This window comes from Rhipicephalus microplus, chromosome 10 (genome assembly GCF_043290135.1).
Source record: "Rhipicephalus microplus isolate Deutch F79 chromosome 10, USDA_Rmic, whole genome shotgun sequence".
In the NCBI taxonomy this organism is placed as follows: domain Eukaryota; kingdom Metazoa; phylum Arthropoda; class Arachnida; order Ixodida; family Ixodidae; genus Rhipicephalus; species Rhipicephalus microplus.
In genome coordinates, this window is record NC_134709.1 from 6,364,033 (window position 1) to 6,386,799 (window position 22,767).

General features: G+C 45.7%; 2 protein-coding genes across 10 annotated transcripts in view; one reads left to right on the top strand and one right to left on the bottom strand.

Annotated features, from left to right (window-relative positions):
* Nucleotides 1-366: 366 nt before the first annotated feature.
* LOC119181904 (L-gulonolactone oxidase-like) overlaps nucleotides 367-22,767 on the top strand; it is a 79,161-nt gene continuing 56,760 nt past the window's right edge. Inside the window, exon 1 of the mRNA XM_075874952.1 lies at nucleotides 367-411. The gene's annotated coding sequence lies outside the window, so the exon portion shown is untranslated. The remainder of the gene's footprint in view (nucleotides 412-22,767) is intronic.
* Nucleotides 1,532-22,767, bottom strand: part of LOC119181905 (uncharacterized) — a 40,991-nt gene continuing 19,755 nt past the window's right edge. For all 9 annotated transcript variants that reach the window (XM_075874939.1, XM_075874938.1, XM_075874941.1 and 6 more), the window contains 6 exons: nucleotides 21,832-22,053; nucleotides 20,792-21,132; nucleotides 19,119-19,360; nucleotides 16,177-16,343; nucleotides 7,418-7,822; nucleotides 1,532-3,538 (listed from right to left, as the gene is read on the bottom strand). In XM_075874939.1, the coding sequence (XP_075731054.1) occupies nucleotides 2,216-3,538; nucleotides 7,418-7,822; nucleotides 16,177-16,343; nucleotides 19,119-19,360; nucleotides 20,792-21,132; nucleotides 21,832-22,053 (2,700 nt within the window). In that variant the 3' untranslated portion in view covers nucleotides 1,532-2,215. The remainder of the gene's footprint in view (nucleotides 3,539-7,417; nucleotides 7,823-16,176; nucleotides 16,344-19,118; nucleotides 19,361-20,791; nucleotides 21,133-21,831; nucleotides 22,054-22,767) is intronic.

Here is a 22,767-nt window from a genome sequence, read left to right on the forward strand (position 1 = left end):
ATACTTACAAATTACCTTAGCTCTCTAATGTTCCAAGTGCACTCTACCCACACATATTTCAACCCAGGAGCTTTTGTATGCCAGCTTTATATATTCGTCAGTGGCGCGAGTTACAAAACTAAAAGGGGGAGGGGTACATTTAACTTTTTGTAAACTTTTTTACAGTAAGTTTCAGATAAAAATATCTTGTGCGAGTCATGTACGTCAATAAAAATGTCCTTACTGGATTGAAACCACTGGCAGCTTGTATTTGAAAGTGCACAAGATCAAATGGCGCATCGTAGAGTGCCAATTATGAAGATATTGGCGTCACAGTGCATTGAAAGCATGATCAAAATAACTAATTATATGCCAACGCTCTCCACAGTGGACTGAAGACATGGATGGAGCTTCGAGTCTGAGAGGGTTTGGGTGAGTAATACATTTTGTTAGTCTGGTTGAGAGAAGTTTGGCGAGTCCAAGTGAGTCAAAAGTGCAAACAATACTTTTTAACCGATTCTGAGTGAGCTCTACTTGTTTTGCTAACCTATGCTTACAATTCAACTGTATTGCCATCACCAGTGCAAAATATGTACCGCAATTGCTGATACAGAAAAACGGTCTGTTCTGCCAAAGCGCTGACATGGTAGGAATGACACGCAAGATATGAAAAATCTTCCAGATTTTCTATAGCGGAGGCTTCATATGGAGAGTGCGTGTGGGGATGAAGGGGAATGAATTTGTCAGAACTTGTTTTGCTATTTGTTTCAGTCATTGTGGCACACATATTTGCACAGCCAGTGGCAATAAAAATGAGACGCAAGTCACCGTTCATCAGGTCTGCTATGTTATTGCGTCTGTGTGTTTCTAGACGCTGTGCTCCCGAAGTTCGACCGCCAATCAACTTGCCCGAACCAATGCTCATGTAGCACCACAGTCAATGAAAAACAGACGCTAATGCAGCAAGTATAATTACTGCTGCTGCTGAGTCCATTATGCCAGTAAAAATATCGCGTTTGACGATTGCAATATTGTTTCTGCGTGCAGTAGTTGACATGTCAGAATCTTGCAAAATTACTGCCGCTGTTTATCATTGGGTATAGTGTAACGCTATGTGAAAGTGCCGGGGTATTTCGATAAATTGCTAGGCCATGCATCCATTGTAATTGCTCTAAAGGTTAACTGCTTCACACTGTCAAGTATCTATGTAGTTTTAAAAAGTGTAAAGCACATTTTAAAAACTAAGTGCAGTGGCCAAAAGTCAGACATTACTATGAGAATCACTTCCTCGTTATGCAACTTATAAAAAAATTCACATATATCCTGTGTCTTTGTGCCACATCCATTGGCAAAAAATTACGATTTTGATGCTGCACTTGGCAGGAAAGCTGAATTCAGGAGCAACTTACTGTATCAAATGGTTTAATTTTGGTGTTTTCACTAGCGTTGCAGGAATTATCAAACAATGTTATAAGCAAGCAGAATAAAAGCGTGCATAATTAGGGGTGCATGTTGTATTATCTAAGCAAAATAATAACAAGAATGCAAGATCTTTATGTTTTCTTGGTCTCGCAGTAGTAATGGTAAAGTTTTTATTTTGTCCCATCAGTCCATTAAGAACAATGAAATGTTCATTTCTTGTGGTGGGGAACATCGGTTGTTCTCCCAGTACATCCTTTCAATGCTGTACTGAGAGTGAAGTAAAATTTACATCTTCACTGATGCCCTCATGAGAAGCCCATACACCGCACTCACTGGACATGTTCGTGTTGACCTTTCATACAAAGACCATCAAACCGGGCAAGAAAGAGGGACATGGATAATTACACACACGCACATAAAATGTGCCAGGAAGCCATAATTGCGCTGGCAGTTCTGCATGCTATCAGAAGCAGCACAGACTGTAAGAAGTTGGCCTTTCTGAGACAGCAAGGGAGTTTATATACACGGCACTGCTAATGGAGAATGTTCCTGCATGCTTCCACTGGCAAGTGTCCACGCATGGCAAGCTATTGCTTTGTTGCGCTTGGCAAAACTGCTCACGCGTCTGCAGCGACGCATGCACTCTTTTAAGTGCCATGTGGCACCATGTCACCTGCATCGATGTTATGTACAGTGCAGGCAATACTTGCTGACAGACACTAAGGTGTCTCGGCAGGGGCCACATCTTTCACGGTGAGCAACTCGCACTCAGTGATGCTCTGTTCGTGTTATTTACAAGCAATGGCGCCTTTCATCAGCAAAACGGTGAAGCTGTAGGATCTTTTGTCTTGAAGACGTCCTTGAGTGACTTCATGGCCTGGTCAGCCTCAAACAAGAGGTCATCTGAGATGACAGCTGGAGGTGGCATGTTTGGCATCAGGTCGTGTATAGCTGGTGCCGGTGGCATCGACGACTGAGGCATGGCGGTGGGCGTAGGCACGTCAGTGGGGAGAACGGGCGGTCGTGGCTGTGGTCGCCGCTGGTAGCTGCTGTAGCCACTCGGCCTGTCCCCCTCACTTTCGTACGTACTTAATGGCGATGCGTAGTCCATGCGGTTCTTGCGACCTGCCCCATCGGTGCTTGCCTTGGATCTTCCGCTGCCCCTGGTGCTCTGCCTGGGATCACGCTTCGTGGCTGGCTTTGTCTCCTGTTGCTGTTCTTTCTCAACCTCCATTGCACACTCGTCCTTGGGCTTTGAGGCGGATGTCTCGGTTGCGACCAAACTGGTCCCCTTTTGCAGCTGCTCAAGTCGTTTTGCAAGACGTGGGTCTAACCGTAATGGCATCGCGCTACCATTGGCAGGTAGTGCAGCAGCTTTCCTCTGATCCGCATTGGGGACAACTTCGCCTGGCAGTGGTGTGACCTTCGGCGGTTCCGCAATGAGTGGCTTGTTTTCCACTGCTGGCTGCGGTGCCTGCTGCTGTTCAAGGTGACGGGCCATTCTTGGATCGCGTCTGATGGTGGGCAACTGTGGCAGCACAGCAGGCAGGGGAAGGGGCTGCACAATCTCAGCAGAAGGCACCACTTGAAGTGCTTTTTGGCTCATATACTTGGCAAGACGAGGATCGTGCTTGAGCTTAGACTCTGGGATTGTACCACTAAGCGCAATATCATCGTACTTTGGAAGCGCCCTGAGGATTGGAGTGAGTCGGAAAGGCACATCTCCATCCTTGGATTCCACAAAAGCTACTTCAGCAGCTTTGACTACAGGTGGCGGTTTGTCTCTAAGTCTTGGATCTCGTGACAACTGTTCTGTTGATGGTTTGGCAATCTGGCTATCAGCCCTGGCCCGCCTCGGATCTCTACTTGCAGCTGGCAACGAAGAAAATGATACAGCTGTTGTTGTATCTGCAAGGGATGTAGCAGCTGCAGTGGCAGTAGGCACAGGCACGCCCGAGAAAAGTTGTTTCCAAAAGTCACTTTGGGACTGACTGGGAACTTGTTGGATGTTGCTCAGCATGCTGGCAAAGTCTATTCCAGCCAAGGAAGGCAATGTGACAGCAGGCTGTGGCACTGTTGATGGTGTGCTTGTAGGGTTGGTGCTGGGAATATTCGCTGGCACTGTGCTTTCGACTGTCTGAAAAAGGGAAATGCACCTTTGTCACCACTTGACCAATGATGCTCACATGTGCACATGCAGACCAGCTACAACACGAAAAACCTCCATTAAATTTAAACCACTGATACTGTACATAAGGAATACAAGCCATCTGATTTTTTTTTTTCCTACACTATCCGAAATGGGCACATCAAGCAAAAACAACAGTGGTGAGAACACCCGCCAGATGAAGAGACAACCTATACTATGATTTACGAAGCCACACAATATCTCAGGTCAGGCTGTGTGAACTCCAGAACTCTAAAAGACACGAAAGATGCTTTAACGGTGCAGCTGTGAGTTACTCATTCACAGACCAAAATTTCGAAAAGGACTAAGAGAGATTAAAATTCTAAAATTGCCAAGCTTATTGTGAATAAATGCATCAATAATGTAACTCTAAAAAATAAACATGTAAAGATGGCCAGACTAAGATGATTAGGTGCCTCAAGTTTCAGTGAGCTAATATTGAAAGCCATATGGAGATCCAGCTGCTGTGTAGAAGCTGCTGATGCAGTCACTGATCAAATAAGGAAACATATACCGAAGTGCCCCGCTACTATGTTTTTGGATGGCACGATTTTATCGCTGCTGTGTTATTTTTAGTGAGTCCCGTTAGTTCGACTTCATAGAATCTAATGCACTGGGAGCCCTGCCGATAAGTTGCAACTGTGGACTTGCTCCCATAAGAGACATAGCAAAATGGCACTTTGAGCTGGCCTAGCTTGACTAGGGAATGAACATCACAATCTAGTAGAAGCCTCACCCATGACATGATTCATTTTCCTGCCAACATTAAATGTGTCCATAAGTGGCCCTAAAACTAGTTTTGGCATCTGCAGTTAGCAAAAATGAGGCGGCCTTCGAGATGTGTTCCTGTTGCCAAGAAAGGTGTGTGGGAATGTACTCATTACCATCGTTATTAGTGGATGTGTCCAAGCTTCTCGCGGTCTTCTCACACAGGCATACTGCAGCTACTAGGTTCTTTCATGCCTCCAACTGTTGGTGCTCACATTGGTTACGTTTCGGAGTACGACTCCACCTTCAAATGTGCAGTTTTAACGGCCAACGAAATTGTGGCCGAGTAGGCTGATGCGTGCGCCATTGATGGTAGAGTTTATGAGGAAGTGGGCAGGGATTGTATTCTTGGACGATCACATTGGGATTTTCATACAGCGGTCTGGCACTGTCCCAACTGAGCTACGCTGATGGGCCAAGAACATTACAGTAGATTCCGAGTAAATGGAACCTGAAGGGACCGGAAAAATATGTTCTATTAATAGGAGTTCAGTTTACTGAGAAGGTGAACATGGGTGCAGAATGCAAGCCCAAAACCAAGCATTGCAGAGGCAATAGTCTTGCTTAAGCAGTAGTTTAGTTTAACAGACTTCCGTTTACTGAGAGTCTACAGTATGCCTCGCGGCCCTTGGACACAATGGCGCTGATTAGGCATTTGTGCTAGTGCCAAATACTTTTACACATGCTTTTATTATCAAAACTTTTTGTCACCCATTCTTATTATCTATATCACGCCACTGTCATGATTTTAATGGTTATGTTTTTACCCGCCTTAGCGCGAAGAATTTCAAGGCCCCTATACAGCCACGCACCATATCATTGTCCATATCTCTAGTCACTGAAATGGCACTCTTTGGCCATCAATTGGCCCTTGCGCCATTAAGCCCTACACATGATCATGAGTCTACTGTACAGTAGACTCTCTGAGAGGTTTGGCTGAGTCTACTGTAGTATTAGTAAGAGGTGTTGATGCGATAACCTTGCATTATTGGTAAAGTGTGTTGGGCGATGACCTTGCAAAATCGGCTGCTTGAGAATACCATTGCAGGTGCTGTAGTCAATGTCCTCATCAACAATAAGGCCATTAGACTTATTGAGAAGGTATGTACACACAAGCAATAATGGCAAAAGCCACATGGCACTGCAGCTAAACAAAAAAGGGACAAGAAAAATAACCGAGCAGCAATGTACTGTTTCTTCAAGTGTAAGCATGAAAATAAAACTGCACAGTTCACCATTACTTTTATTTTTTCATTTCTCAGTTTTCCTGTTTCCAGGCGCACCCTCTTTTTCTTTTCGCAGTCTCTTGACAAACATATCAGCAGGATTCGCTCTCCCTCGAGATCCGTATCACTGAGATTCTACTGTACATGTATTACTCATATTAAAGGTCAGCAGTAGTACCAATGCCAGCTATAGTGGTTCATGCAGTGGAGTACCGTAGTTACTCGAATCTAACGTGCACCTTTTTTCCTGTTAAGCGAGTTCATAAATCGCATGCGCAATAGAATCGAGTACGAACAAAAAAATTACGGTCAATCTATTGCCATTGGCAAATCCAAAATGGCCGCCCCCCTACGTGCGTCGGCATGGCACGTCGGCCATTTCTGCCTAGGCTAAGCGACCCAACTTTTTTTTTCATTACCGCATTTTTTGCTCATCCCGAAAAAGTTATCATAAAGTTTGCCTCACACAATAAACGCGCCCCCAACTTTGCTAAGATTTTTCAAGAAAGAGGTGCATTCGTTACGCCAGTAAATACCCAAAGTCAGCAAGGCTTTCCCTTCTCTCGACAAATGACACTACAGACTCAAAATGACTACCGTAATTACTCGAATCTAACGCACACTTTTTTTCCGGTTACGCGAGTTCATAAATCGCATGCGCGTTAGAATCGAGAACGAAAAAAAAATGAATACGGTCATTCTATTGCCATCGGCATTTCTCAAATGGCCGCCCCCTACATGCGTCAGCATGGCGCGTCGGCTATTTCTGCCTATGTGTTTCCCATGTGCGGCACTTCGTACGTGTGCCGAGGAGTTCGTCATCTAGTAGTGCATTAGCATCGACGACGTGGAAGGGCCGACTCCAAAAACTCGAGTGCACCACGATGCCGCTTTTAAAAGAAAAGTCATCGCGTGTGCAGAAACGGACGGAAATCGGGCCGCATCGCGGTCGTTCGGAGTTCTCGAAACGTGCGTGCAGGACCGGCGGAAAGAAAAGCAGAAGATTGTCGACAGCAAAGCTTCACGCAAAAGCTTTAGTGGACCACAGCAGGGTCGGTTTCCGCAAATTAAAGAGCTGCTCGGCGAGTATGTGATTGAGCAGCGAGCGGCGCAGTGGCCCGTGACTACAGAACTGCTCGAAGTGCGGGCTATGCAATTACACTTAGAAAAAGGTCTAATGCGGAGCCAGTTTAAAGCGAGCAGGTGCTGGCTAACTAACTTTATGAAGAGGAAAGGCTTTTCCCTCCGAAGGGGAACATGCATATGCTAAATGTTTTGCGGAGGAGTACGATGAAAAGCTTCACAGTTTTCAGAGGTTCGTCCTTAACTTGCGGCGCAACAACAACCACCTGCTTGGGCAAATCGGGAATGCCGATCAGACGCCTCTTTACTTCGACATGCCTGGCACCACAACCGTCGAGAAGAATGGGGCGAAGCAAGTTCGCGTGCTGACATCGGTCCACGGTAAAACTACAGTGACGGCAATGCTCTGTTACACACACACGTCAGATGGGCACAAGCTTCGCCCGTACCTTACATTTAAATGGAAGACGCTCCCGAAAGGAGTCGTTTTTTCGAGTGGTGTGATCGTGCGGGCCAGCGAGAAAAATAGGTGCGCGTTGCAATCGATGTCTTACGTTTTTTTTTTTTTTCGCGGTGGAAACTGTGTGCGCGTTACAATCGAGGGCGCGGTAGAATCGAGTAAATACGGTATTAGTGAGCGACTATGCAACTATTTGGCACACATGGAAGCAAGAAAGTTCAACAAACATACCGTGCAAGTAAGTTTAGACAATACAAGTTGCATCAATGTAAAAACATGGCAGGTACTCACTCCCTGCTGGAGTTTCTTCAAGACTGCTCGGAGCGGCTGGTCATCATCGTAATCCTCGTCGTCATCGCTGCTCTCGCTGTTGCCTAGACAAACAATGTTCTTTGGCTCGGGTTTGGCTACCACAGGACTTTCTGTCTTGTCAGTGGCCACTGCATGAGTCGTGCTGCTAGAAGTTGGTGACTCGGTAGCTGCTGTTATCTCGGCTGCACGCTGCTGCTGCTGGATTCTCATGAAGAGCTCTCTTTGTCTGCGTGGCAGGTTTGGAGGGAGGACTTTCTTTTCATTGACAGTGTGAAGCGAGTCATCACTAGTGTCCTGTTCCTCGGTCTGTGCAGGACGCTGAGGCGACTGATGAGGTTCCTCTGAACTTGCATCAGCCGAGGGAGTCTTTGTTGGCTCTGGACCCTAGAAGCGAACATAGTTAGATCAGGGTTTATGCACTAAGTCTTTCCATAATGTAATCACACTGTATAATAGTTTGACCCGATCACTACACATTATTTAAATTGTTCTTAAATAGTTGGTATTGCATCAGACGCATTATTCGATAGTCGTAGGTTCGGTCCCTGCCAGCAGCAAATTATATCTTTGTCCACTTTTGTGTCTTCACATTTATCCTAATAGCTACTAATGACATCCCCTATACTTTCCTTCACATCATTGTCTATTACTTCTCAATAATACATGAGAGTAAGATATTTAAAGGGACATAAAGTATAATAACAATTTATGTCAGAGTGAAAGCTCACAGTATGACATCTAAAACAACAATATTATCAACAGCAGTGCCCTACTTAATGAGAAATTAAGGTAAATGCACGAGAACACATGCGCTGCAGTAGGACACAGTAAAATCTCGTTATAATGAAGTGGGATATAATGAACTAATGAATATAACAAAGCAATTGTAATTCTCCTTGAAATTCTAATAGATGCACATGTATTTAAAATCTCGTTTTAATGAAGCAAAAATTTCCCCAAAATGAATATAGCGAACCATCCTTCGTCCAATGAGCACTTACTGATCATTTTAATATACGTCAATTCAAAACTCGTGCCTTGCGCTCCCCGGAAGCCGCCTGCCAGCACGCGTGTGATAGCGAGTCTCCGTGCCTCCTTTTTTCTCAGGAACTAATAGACAGACACCCGCAGCAACTCGCACGAGCGCGCACATAAGCCGGCCTCCCCTATTTTGTAGAACTCGTTGACCCGCCCGCGCATCTGATCTCCTCCCCTTCTGCTCCGTGCCGGGGCCTCTCACGCGGCCGGGGCGGCGGAGATTGTGGCTTTCTTTCTGGTCGTTCGCTGTAGAAGAGCTACACCACCTCTATCAGTTTCTGCCGCTGGACACGAGATGGATAACAGCAGCGGCAAACGCAAGTGCAAAAATATAACAATCGAGCTGAAGTCAGCAATGTTAAAAGCCGTCGAGTATGGCGTCAAGAAGAAAAAAAAAAGTAGCCAATGATTTCGGCGATGTTGCCAGTGGGTGTCACAGGCCCAGACGTCGTGGGACGCTCTTCATGACGCTGGCGTTGTGCCTGACTGCGACACCTTTTGCATGTACGTCAGTGCCGATGCTGACGCGGTGACAACCGAAGAGTTGTCCGATACAGAAATTGTGCCCGTAGTGACGGGCGTGTATGACGACAGTGACGAATGTGACGACACCCCGGAGCCTATTGGTGAACCCGACATACCGACGCCCACGCAAGCGCTGGATACAACAAACCTGCTGTGTCACTTCTTTGGTGCTTACGGTGATGGCAAGGATGGACTTAAAATAGCTGCTCCAGCTGAAATGCAGTCATCAGCGTTTGGAAGAGTTGGCAATAGTCTATTAAGGACTATTTTTCTTCGAAGTGATCTGCCAGCCGGTGTGCTGATTTGGCGGAAATAAAGTGCATTGTTCTTTATTATTTTGCAATTTTTTGCCTTCTGACGGCCGTTTTTCTCTGTGCGGCAGGCTGCTGTGATACTTGTTTGCTAGTACATTCTCTCTTGCTGGCTAATTGTCGGTAAAGATGGATATTGGCTATAAGGAACCAGTGGTTATAATGAACTAATGGTTATAACAAAGTAATTACTTCTTTTTCAACTTCGTTACAATGAGGTTTGACTGTATTCGCAAAATGATTCCGATGAAGTCGGAGTTACAGCCGCACGTTACTATGGGGGAATGGCACGAGTGATTCAAAAGTTCCCCCGGTTAAAGTGGACAGGTTGTGCCATCTAGCGGGGCCCAGTTGAACCAAATACGTCATCTTGGAAGCCATGACAGGGAATTGTTCAATAGCCGTCGTTGCGCGAGTGGCTCCCGCTACTTTCATTTTGCTGCTACTAGTGTCAATGGCTGCGCAGCAAATCCAGGCAACGTTGCACACGGCAACAATGACGCGAGATGTTTTGCTTGAAGCAGGTAAATTGAGGTGCACTAACCCGATGCGGACCACTAAAAGGTGAATTTATTTCAAAACAAGCACTTCCTTTGGGCAAGAGCAACACTACAATGTTTCGGGACTGCTATTTCAACAATCAACGTCGACTTAATAGTTTCCTTTACAGTCCCTTCAAGAGGTGGCGTTGAAAAAAAATTTTTTAGTTTGTTGACATAGAGCAATTAAATTTGGCATGCATTCTCATAAGTGTCTTGAATAGGGAATTATGCAGTTTCATCGTGATACCTTGAGTAGTTCTCAAGTTACATCATGCTACGTGGTTCGACTTATATGATCTGCTCGTGGAAAGCCTAGCGCTGTAAGAAAACATGCCAAGAGGCTGCAAATGGTGTTGATCTTAGGTCAAAAGAAGACTACTGGGTATGACAATCTCAGAATTTTTTATCACTTTTTTTTTATAGAGATCATCATGGCTGCCTACACACATTGTCAGAATATTGTCATGTACAAGTCGCATTCTAGAAAAAAAAAAACTGAGCCATAAACAAGAATTCTAAGATTGTCAGACCCTCAAGAAATGTGTTGGGATTCAGAAAAAAAAAAACTGCATCGAAATCCGTCCAGTCATTCCCGTGCTACACTTTCCCTGAACAATGCACAATGTCCAAAACACACTTGTGAGAAAAAGCCTGTCAAAGTTTTAAACAGGCTTTTTTCGATGAACTTTCCTGTTTCTCGTAGGATATTGATGAAAATTGTCGCAGACACTAAGAATGACCGCATAGTGCTTCCATAAAAATTTTGAGGCGATACCACAAATACTTTATGAGAGACAAATTATTTCTTCATTGAAGCTCGTAAAGGGGCTGAGCACAATGTCAAAAAAAAAAAACAGTATTGAGAAAACTGCGTTAAATGTTTCAACTTTTCTTTACATTTCTACAGCACCTAAAAATTGTTATCTCAGGTTGTCTTGTGATACAATTGAGCCCACTTATAACGAACCTGAGCCTGACGAGGCATCCGTTTGTTGTATCCTGAAAATCGTAGTAAATGAAACACAGCTTTTAAAAAAGTTGCGAGTGAAAACATCAACTGTTTTTGCCCCCCAAAATTCGTGATACACGTGTTTCGAAAAGCAGAAGCGATAAGGGCGGTCTCTAGTTCATTTCAAACGGCAGCGTGCTTGTTCACCAAGGCCCGTGGCATAAGCACCATGAGGAACTGGCTCCAAAGTTTCGTCATTCTCGCAATCTGATTCTTCCAAATTGCTCTTGCTATGTACTTAATTCAGAATGCCCTAATCCGTGCACGGTTCTGCGGTGTCAGCATCATCATCGGCCATAATGAAACTATCGCAACAAATGTCCCATTCGCTCTCCCAGATCGGAGTCGATGGCATGCTGCCACAAATTGCCGTTGCAGTTGTTCTGTTCGGAAGCTTCAGGCTCGGCATCGGGTCCGACGTCGACGACGAAGTCGGCCAGTTTCTGGAAGATGATATAGACTCCAAACAAAAGTTTTGAAGAAACCCGACGTTTCGGAACCTACTTGGTTCCTTCCTCAGGGGTGACTGCGAAGGCTACGTAGTATCGGCGTCTTCAAAACACTCGCGGGGTGGCTAATGACTCCCCCCCCCTCTCTCTCTGGTTTTGCCGTGGAGCGCAGTCCGTGTGTGTGCACTGGGGAAAGCGTTCCGAGAAAGCCATTGATGTTATGGGCTGTTCTCTGTATGCGCCACGGCTCGAGTAACAACCTACTCCTCCAGTTCGGCTCGCTTTCGAGGATGGCCGTCGCTTCAAAATTTATCTGGTGATCCAATCTCTCAGCATGTTCGGTGACTGTGCTGCGCCCTTTGTAGAACTTCCGCACATCGTTGGCATGTTGCTTCTGTTGTTCCAGTCTGTTTTTTGTCTCGCCGATATACGAGGCGGGGCACTCAGCGCACAAAATTTTGTAAACGACACCGAGGCTCCTGTTCATTGTTGGCTGGTCTTTTGGGCAGGGGAGGAGGCAGCCCAGCGTACACGAAGACACGTGCGCGATGCGAACCCCTTCTTTCTTGAATATCCGCGCCAATATCTCGCTGGTTTTCTGAACGTACGGAACCAGTACGTGTTTCGAGGGGGGGGGCTGCCAATTAAGGTTATGATTGGGGTTTTCATATCCTCTTTTGCTCTGCGTAGCGGGTGGCGGCTTGAAAGAAGTTTTTTGTGTATCCGTTTTTTCTGAGGTCAGCAATAACGCAGGTCTCTTTCTTTCGCTCTGTGTCATTAAAGCATAAGTTCCTGGCTCTCTCGAGTAGCGTGGTTACAACCGAGGCCTTGTGGCAGGCGGGGTGGGAAGAATCGAATTGAAGGTAGCGGCCAGTGTGCGTTGGCTTCCTATGAACGGAGAACTCCAGGCCATTGCACTTTCGTGCCACCTGGACGTCAAGAAAGCGCAGGCAGTGGTCGCTTTCACACTGCGGTCGTGAATTGTATGGCTGGGTGCACGGAATTCAGGTGTTGCCTGAAGTGTTAAACTTCAGTCGTCTTAACGACGCAAAAACAATCATCCATATAACGCAGAAAAAGCTTGTGTCGCGGGAGAAGGAGCTGAGTGCTTTCTATTTTATGTACTCTATGGGCAGGTTTGCAATCATGACAGAGATGGAAGCTCCCATCGCGGTTCCACTGTTCTGCCTGAAAATAGTTCCTTTGTAGGAGAAGTACGTCCTGGAGAGGCAGAACTCCAGTAGACGACAGGGCTCGTCAACCGCCAAAGGAGTCCTTTCACTGAGGCTTGTGTCCTCCTCAAGCGCAGAATGGGCAGCGGAGACAGCTAAGAGAACCTGCACGTTGGTGAACAATGAAACGACTTCAAATGAGATCATGCTCTCGTCATCACCGATGCTCACATCTGACGCTAGCTGCACGAAGTGGCTGGCGCAACGAACATGAGTTGGTGTCTTCCAGGTTAGTGGGGCAAAGATTTGGTGTAGAAAATTTGAAAGGGCTCGGCATGGGGAGGAAGTGAAGTCTACAGTCGGTCGGAGGGAGACGTCAGGCTTGTGAATATTTGGTAGTCTATAAAAACTCGGTGCGGATTTGTTACGGCAGATTAGTCGCAAGTAAAGTGTTCTGAGATCCGGGTAATGCTTGATAATTTCCACGAGTAGCTTGTTTAGCCGTGCCTGGGTTTTCTGTTTAGCAACAGTTTCGCGTACATATAGCCGTCAGCGCCGCCCACAAAATAGTCACCATTTCTACAGCTGAATACCGAAACGCCAAAAGCGGCAAGTTGACTGCCAGGTGGTCAATAGCCATGAGCATGCACTCTGCAACACGGTACCTAACACACGGATTACGCTCAAGCCAAGCGGTCACATTTTCGACGTTTTATTGAGCAGCAGGAAAAAGCGTGCAAGTCCTCCCGTCTGCCATCGTGACTACACATGCACACCAAGAGCGAGCAAGACGCGCACACGCGATGCATATACCAGAACGCGTGGAACATCTCTGTTCTGGGCCCGTTCCTAGTGAGAAAACGAAACTACTTCGAGCCAGCGTGGCTGGCGTCGCGGAGCGGTGGACAAAGGCGAAGGGGTTGTGATCAAGAGAGGAGAGCAGATTTGCGAGAGAAGGGCAAAGAGTTGTGATAGAGTGATAAGAGGGGAGGATACGGCGGGAGGGGGACCTTGAAAACCAAAACACGTGGGAAGCAGGCAGGTTGGGTAGCTTGCTTGAAAGGTCTGCGAGATGCGCAACTCGCGCGTAAGAAAACTTAAAAGACTGCCTGCGAGCGCAGAAGTCAAAGCACGGCGGCCCGGATCAGCGCACGCAGCGGTGTTCGAAGAATCGGCGGCCATGGTCAAAAAATCGTTTTGTTGCGCCAGCGGGTTTGCGCAGACCCACTGCCTTCGATATTTCACGATTTGTTTCGCACAAACGAACAGCCGTTTTCGCACTTCCGCACTCTTGTGAAGAGCATGCTGAGCTGAGTGCAAAGTGAGCGAGAACAGGTCATAAACACGAAACGAATCGCGAATTATCAAAGTCGGTTGGGTAGCATACGCGCGTGAACTAAACGCAGACGATCGGATACAGTCCGTGGCCGGCTCCAGGCCGGCTACGCCAACAACAGTACCAGCGTTCAAAAACAGGGGAGATGGCGAACCGGTCTTCGAAAGATCGGTGGCAGTGTGAAAACACAAGCCTCGCCTGGCGATGCGGGGTGCTCAGAGTAGCGGGGGAACAAAGGACGGAGGGGTGCGTAACAAAAAGCAGTAGGGGAGAGGGGCGCGGAAGCAGGGGTGCCGTTTAACAATAAGAATGAATGGGCACCTCGCTGATGCCTGATCGTTGGTCTAAAGAGGTTTTCCGGGAAGTCAGCAGAGTGCTGATCCCGTTCGCTGTAACCGATCGGCGGCGCTCGGAAACGTTCGTTGTAAGTGCGATTTTGTGCCATTGAACCAATGTAGATTTTCATGGTCACGCGGATATTGTTCGTTCTAACATTTTAAATGGGGCCCGTTATATGTGGGCTTGACTGTATTAGACTTCTCAGGTATGTGGTCTCTGCCCTGTGTGTCTTTCATTAATGTAATTAAATACTTGATTACAATTAATCACAGAACATTTTTTTATATACAAAGAGGTTTATTGCATAAAAAATGGCTCACACTATGAGAGCCTATGCTTTCTTTCTCAAATTACAGTTATGGGAAGGAGGCAGGCATATAAAAATTCATGCCCCTGCCTCATGCAATATCTTTTGACACTCTAACCGTGAAACGCATCATCATATGAAAATGCTAATCTATGAGGCTTTCATCATCTCAGAACATTCATAGGCACTCGTGGCGATACCAAGCACAGCTCCAAGCACATGTAAACCGCATCACAAAAGCTTATTGACAGCACTTCATATGACCGTGGAGTGCGTGGCCGCGTGGACAGTGCAGCCGGCACGTGATGCACTTGGCGGCGGCGTTTGGTGGCGATGCGCAAAATGTGTAGCTACGATGACGAAAAATCGACCCACAGTGCGCTTGGTATCGCATTTTGGAGTTATGACGTCCTAAACTGCTAGTCCCTGTTCCGAGAAATCCTTGGCAGTAGAGGAGAAGGAGGAGGAGGGGGGTGACGAGCTCGACTGTGTGGTCTGCTGCCGATGCGTGAAATGCCCATGCGCGGTTCCGAGGAGCTGGCGAGTGACGTGCTTCATTGCTTGTGAAGAAGCCTGACGCCACAACTGTGCTAGCGCGTCGTTCCTGCCTGCAGTCTCGCTGTCAGCTGATTAGGACTAAAGACGACTTCGATGGTGCGCTGCACTCGTAGACTGCACGCCCGCTTGTAGTGATATGATTGTGCCACCGCTTACAGCTTCATTGCTTGCGAAGAAGCTCGTCGGCAGAAGTGTGCTAGTGCATCGTTCCTGCCCGCAGTCTCGCTGTCAGCGGAGTTAGGGCTAAAGACGACTCCGATGACACATCGGGCTCATAGACCGTGTGCCTGCTCATAGCAGCCTGATTGCGCATCCGCTTACGGCTCCTAACTAGTGTAATTATATCCTAAGTGATCATCGAGCCGTCAACATGTCACGAAGCAGCAATTTCCAGCAATTTTTGAGAGCCATGTCCTCGCCACACACATGCAGCAGACGACGATCTCCCAAAGCGAGCATCAGGCCAATGGCGAGGCGAGCTAAGGCAACATGGCGGCCACAGCCAATCAGGGGCCTCGAAATGACCTTCAAACATTTGTTTTTTGTGCGCTTGATTTTAAAGGGAGGAGCCAGCTGAGGCGGGAAATTTAAACACGGAGAAATGCTTTTTCTGATGAGCCCAAGAAGCTGGCTTCCAGTCGCGCCATCGCGAAGCTATAATTTTTATGAAAATTGCTATTTTCTCACAATTTACAGAAAAAACTTTCGCTACTTAGGAGGATGAAATAAATTTTACAAAGCACTTCTGCATGGTTTTCAGTGTAGATGTTTTAAAATCAGGTAGAAAAAGGGTTTCAGAAACTGAAAACTTGATTTTTTAAAAAATTGATTTTTTTGCCATTTTTCGTGATACCAAAGCCACGTCCCCCCTAAAATTTCCCCTGCTTGGTCGGCTTTCTTAACACGCATCTCCTTAATTCTAGAACATTCTAATTATAGCGAAGTGGCAATTTCAAGAAGACGCATGCAATGCATGTACTTAGTTTGCAGTGACAAGAAAGGTCGTTATTGCTAGGCAAAGAAATGTAGCAGTATATTCTGCATCTAGCATGCCTCAGTGCCACAAAAAGGGGGCAGGGGACGAGGGATATGTGAACCAACACGCAGTATGGGTCATTTGTTGACCAAGCAACGTGGAGCGATTGTACTTGCCTGGCTGTGTGGCGGTGAGGGTGAGCTGAGCAAGTTGAGGCCCGGTATAGATTGGGGCCCAGTATGGTGTGGTGAAGGCTGGTGCGGCGGACTCATTGGATGATCCTGACTTGAGTCATAGAATATCCCACGTGGAGACATAGCACCATCGGGAACAAAGCCGTGACCTAGGTTGGTATAATTTATCAGTTATAATAACTGTTAGAGTTAAATGTGCTAAAACCATCATATGATTGTGAGAGATGTAGTGGACAGCTGAAACTACCTTCACAGGAAGTTATGTGCAGATTAAGGTACAGCTATTCGTTCATAGCGAATACTTTAAAATTTTTAATAATTTAAACTTGAGTTGAAGCGAATTCGAATATGGCACTATTCGTTCAACTATTCGAAGCATTCAAATATTTGCACAAGCCTAGCTCGCGTGCATTTACCTTAACTTCTAGGTAAGTAGGACGCTGCTGTTGATAATATTGTCGTTTTAGACGTCATTTATTGAGCTTTCACTCTCACGTAAATTTTTATTTCACTTCAGTGTAATGTAAAAGGGACACTAAAGTGGAACAATAAATCCATTTAGACTAACAAATTACACTTTGAAAATAGCAATGTCTTCCTATTTCCCTATCATCTGAATAAATGAGAGGTTTAATGTCTGAAGCATCATTCTCTAGTTTTCTGCCGTAATCTCCAACGGTGACATCGTGGCCTCCAAAAAGTTTTTTGATTAATTTGCCCCCCTCCCGTGGCAGAATGAAGTTTCCTGAAATTGGGAATGTTAAGTCTCTGGCTATTTCAGAAAACAGTCTAAACTTTTACTACCGGGGCTCCAGCAGGCACAGTCAAAATTTATCGTGTCATGGCGGTAGGAGACAGAGCAAGGTGGCTTTACCAACTGTATGTTTATCGTACTAATTTCTCGTAGTGAATTGTGGTGTTTTTGATAGAGCTGTGCAAATAGAAAATTTTTTGGGTGCGAAATCGAATATCAAAATGTGAGTGCCAATTGAATAGAATATTCCTGAATATTTCCGGAATGTTTTTCGAATACTTCGAAGCGAAATTGCCCCAAAAATGTCAAGAGGATTAGTTGAGAATATTCTTAGTGAGATAGCAAATGAAAGTGTTTCTGTTCGCTGGGTTGACGAAGCACTGGTGGGGTGGTGTTTCATAGTGTCTTATCAAGAATGAGACAATGCACAGGCCATAACATATCTATGTACATGACTTGATGCAGCCAAAGCGTTGCCCAAAACACTTTACACGCGAAAGGCCAAGATGCTGTGTCTCCAGCCTCTTCTTTTCTTTCAACCTATGTGGAAGCCCAACTGATGTGGGGAACAAGAATGTGCTTTCTTCAAGTCTGGAGTTGCAAATCTGCCTCGCAGATGTCAATTCTATAAGAACATCTGAAATTTTGGATGCTTAAAATCTTCGGTGTACAGTCGAATTCCGCTACAACGAACGCCGCTTCAACAAAATTTCCGCTACGACGAAACATTCACAATTTCCTGTCAACCGTCCATAGGAGTCAATGCATAAATATTGTCACAACAAACACTTTTTCTTCGATCGCCCCGCTTCAACGAAATTTCACGATGCAATTCCAGGCTCAGATACAGGCAGTAAACCAGGCTATGCAGTAAACCCAATCTTTAACATTTCAATGCATTTCCAGAGCCTGAAAATGCGTCAACGAAGTCTAAAACACGCGTTGGCACCACCAGAAACCACTGCTATAACACCGCTGTTCAGCAAGCATGGGGGCCGCCATTGCTCGATAGCGATGGCAATGAGGCTGCCCTGCTTTAGTTTTGCCGCTGGCTTACTTTTGAGCCGCAGACCATCCGAAGCTGAAGCTCAGTCGCTAAGTTCATGGTTGCCTACTCGCAGGCTCTGGGTACAACCGCGGCACGATTCCTTTTCCGATTCTTATCGTTATGTTCGCACTTGGCCAGTGTAATAACTAATTAGAGCGGCTGTTCGTCGGCGTTATCAACAAAATCAGCTAGCCTCAAGTTATGGATGATAAGAATGGCATAGAACAATGCAAACGTTTCCGCTCTACGATACCCAGCCTCCATCTCGGCGTTGTCGGATACTTTTGACGGCAGACAGCTGCTGGTGTTAATGTGTTAATGCAACTGTTTGGTTCCTTCACGAAAGCGGTTTTAGGCCATGTTTCAGCATGCTTTTCACCATGGCCTCGCTATGCATGGGTGAGAATCATGTCGTGACGCTGCTGGGAAAGAATAGGAAGCAGCGGACATTTTTTGAATTTTGAGAATAAACGTTCCTTTGTTTTGCTAGCTCAGCCCAGATATATTTTTTTCGATTTCACTACAACGAAATTTTTTTGGCGCCTCGTCAGTTTTGTTGTAGCGGGGTTTGACTGTACAATTTTTCGGACTTCCTGCCTTAATTTCAGATCCAAAACAGCATAACTGAGCCCCTACTTCTGCCACATCTATCATCTCTGAGCTGGAATCAGTGTTTTCTTGAGTCAATACGTTTGTGACATAGCGAAGCCTCAAAGGCAGCTTTGCCGCAATACTAGAGCATGATGAGATGAAGCAGATTTAAAATCTGAAGGTGTCACTTCCAATCAGACGTTGACGGTATTTGTTTGTGGGAAGTTCGAACAGTAAAATTCCAGTGTGAATCGAATCGAATAGCATACACTCTTAGAAAATTCGAACTTTCAAATACTTGCACACCCCTAGTTTTTGGCATCATTAAAGAGTGTTGTGAAAGAATAAGAAAAATAATTTTTCTTATTTCAATGTCCTTCAAGAGCACGATAAAAGCTCCAAAATATTTTAAAAAGTAGAATAACACTGAAGTAAATGTGAGAATGAGCTTCTGTTTTGATTAATTTATATTACATTCCTAGCATTAGTGCTATGAGAATTCAATTCTGAAGTGATAGCAAAGGCACCTACCACTGCTGCCCTGGTCTTGCTGAGGTGGTGAGGCTATGCTTGGTGAAGCAAAGCCGCTTATCTTGCCTTGAGGCAAGAGACGCATGGGACCGCCTGGTCCCATGGGGCCCGGTGGCCCACCAAAGCTTTCCTCAATACAGTGCACCGGCGATGGGCCACCCATCTGTGGTGGACTGGTGCCAGGCGGTGGCATAGAGCCACGTACGGCGCTGTGAGACAGGGAATCTACGTAGAATAAAGGCCTGCATAGGCACAGAGAGAGACATCAATGTTTCCTTCTCGGCAATGACGAAAGCAACAGAGGAACCCAGCCACAGTAATAAGATTCTAGCTAACCTTAATTATGCATGAGCTTATTCTAAAAGACGAGAAGTGCGAACACGGACACAGGAAAGACGTCAGGACACCACTAATGACTGGCTTCTTGAGTTTATGTTTACACTTTAGATTGTATACTTACTAATTCAGCTCTCTGTTATTCCAAGCATGAACTGAGCATAAGAAATTCATATCATAAATTAGATTACCTAAATTCATAGAAAATTGATTATTTCTCGTCATTGAGTTGGATGTTTCCATACAGACGTACTGTTACATTCCTGCTAAAGCTTCTGTCAAAAAAAAAAATCCTTCATCAACTACACTTTGCATGAAAGTCAAGCTTCAATTGAACACAGCTTTGATACAGCGAAGTGAATTGCTGATTTCACAGACTGTTGCTATGCAGTCGAACCCTTTTATAAGAGACACCAGTGTCTTTACAATAAAATAGAGGTTGATCAGAAAATGCATATGTAACACCCTCCTTGTAAGACACCTTCAGCCGCGGTGTGTACATTTGTACATATCAAATTCAGAGAAATGTTGCACACAGCACGTTTCTGAAAATGGCTTGAAACTCAGTGTGAACATTTGTACAGGCTTGCTGAGTGGACAAACAACAGCTACTTCACTTCATTGCACTGTGTATTGCTGCGGATGATCACTCTGCTGGAGACACTACACTGTTCGACAATCGTTCAACGTGGCATGTTTCAACACCAACGTAATGTTTCTTTTTCTTTGTTCCAAATGAGTGCAACCCAAAATCAAACTGTACATGCATTTGGCCCTAATACTTTATTTTTATGCAAAGACTGAAGGTGACTATTTGCAAAATAATTATAGTTAATTACATGCTAATTAACAGTAATTACTCAAACTCGCTGATCAACATATTCCTTCATTTTCTTTCTTGAAATGTAATATTGAGTGCCTCGAAATCATGCCATGCAAACTTGAGGCATTTACAGACAGTGCGCTATAATTCACGCCCTTTTGCTGCTCAGTGTATGTCTCTTATACAAAGTTACTACTGTACTTACTATACTGAGATTTAATTGCATTTTTGTAAAAGAAAATGGTTCTGAAAATTGGCAGCACATTAACACAAGCTACAAAGCCAATACTGTAGAGGACGCCACCTGTTGCTTCTAGTAACTGGGAGGTGGCGCCCCCACTCTGAATAAAAGGCATCGGTGGGCATTAAACGGGGCTTTTTGCTGTTTGTGAACTACGCGTTGTCGGGTCATTCTTCGCGGGCTTCACGCCCACTTTTGGCTCAGCTAGCGGCGTCCGCGCTACCTGGGCACGTCACTACAAATACCACCATAAACTAGCAAAGAGCGCCTTGCCTGTGTGGGAATCCCTGCACAGGTCCTCTTGGAGGGCTCATCATAGGTGGCCCCTGTGGGGGACCGAAAGAGGGGGGTGCATTTGGACCCCCCCGCATGGGTGGCCCACCTTTCCCTAGAAACTGCATGCGCCACGTCTCGGCCGCCTCCTTCACGTGTCGCGGTGGTGAACCTAGCAACGAAGGTCGTTTGCCCGGCGGTGGTGGACCCCCTCCTCCATAGTCGTCAACTGGTCCCATGTCGTCGTCTAGGCAGTCCGGCCGATCCATGGGCTCGGGGCCATTTGGGCCAGGCCCAGGTGGAATGTCATCGTCACCACGATTCCCGTGGTTGTCCAGATACTGCAAGCACATGTAAGGTACATTTAGTACAACATATGCTGCCACTGGTTGTGTCTAAGCCCTCAAAGGGGCCCTGGAACACTTTTTCAGGTAATTGTCTAATGGCCTCATTAAAGACCTTATTGCTTCAAAAAATCAACTTCTGGAAAAATTTTCAAATCCATAAGGTACGAGAGGAGTTACAGAAATTTTCCACATGCTTTCTCTCCCATTTCGTGATAGCGAGTGCGCCGAAAGATACCGTTTTATTTATTTATTTATTTATTTTTTGAGTGCACCGTTTACTTTCAGTGAGGAGAGCACATAAGCACGTAGCAGCACACCGCGGCTGCCACAGTAACTAGGATAGTTTACGATGCTCAAATCAGACAATCGCTGTGGACTTTGAGTATATGGTGCACTAATTTGGGTATATGGTGCACTAATTTGGGCATATGACATCATTTGTAGAGATAATAGGGAAAGATACTTAGCCGAGTCTGAGAATCAATTGTAAATATCAGGCCACGTTTCGCGCTATAAGGTTTGGCTTGCATGTTTTCAGGGGCCTCGACCACCAATCGGCAGCATTTCCCGACCACACTGAAAAGACATTGCCAGGTGCCTTTCAGTTCCCCTCCTTTTGGTCATTTAACACAACAGTACCAACAGCTGTAGCTCTGAAAGCTATGTATGAGTTACTATCTGGTGAACACTGACCCTGTGGAGCAGCCGCCTCATGTCGTCCGTCAAGGGCTGGTGGGAAAAGCGACAGGCGGTGTCTGCATAGCACTTGGCACCCGTGTGGAAGAACTTGCAGGGGAAGTCCTGGTGCATGAAGGAGCAGTGCTCCCCACGGGCACAGTAGCCACCCAGGTAGAACTTGCACAGGTCGGCCTTGCGTGGCTGCGGCACGTCGTGCGAAAATGGGCAGTCTGCCCCCTGCGCAAGCGAAAACCACTTTTATTGCAACAACGATTCTATAGACACTCTCAATGAGCTTTTATCGTTGCTGTCACGTTTCGTATAAAGCCCAAATCAGTGACATCACACTTCACATCAAATGTTCTACCTGCGAGTAAATAAAAGTGTGTGAGCCCTGTCATAAGTCTATCAATGGAAAGATATGAAGTAAAAAAAGCATAGACTGCTAACTTTCTGTAGATATACCTTTCTTCTTTTATGGCATTGAACACAAGCTCCACAACAAGCTTTGCAGATATTCCACTAACTTGTGTTCAGTGTACACACAATGCATAAGAAAATATATGGGCAAAACGTGTTTTACCATATTTACTCAAGTAATCCTCACACTCGCATAATTCTCACACCCCCCCCACATCGCCCAACAAAAATATGATTTCTTTTTTTCCTCGAGTAATTATTGCACTCCCAAAAACTGCCGTAATAATGTCGTCTGCTCATTCAAACCACTGATGATGATAGCACGCGCCATCTGGCACTATCTCTTAAGCATCAAGGGTACTATTTGTACGGAAATTCAATGCAATCCAATCCAAGTCAAGCGAAAAGTGGCAAGTGTAGGTTGCGGCGTGTTCTGTATTTTGTGTCAGTAATCTTGTCACATTATGGAGCGATACCGAAGCTACACGGCTGCTTTCAAGCTGAAAGTGATAGATCATGCACTAAACAACG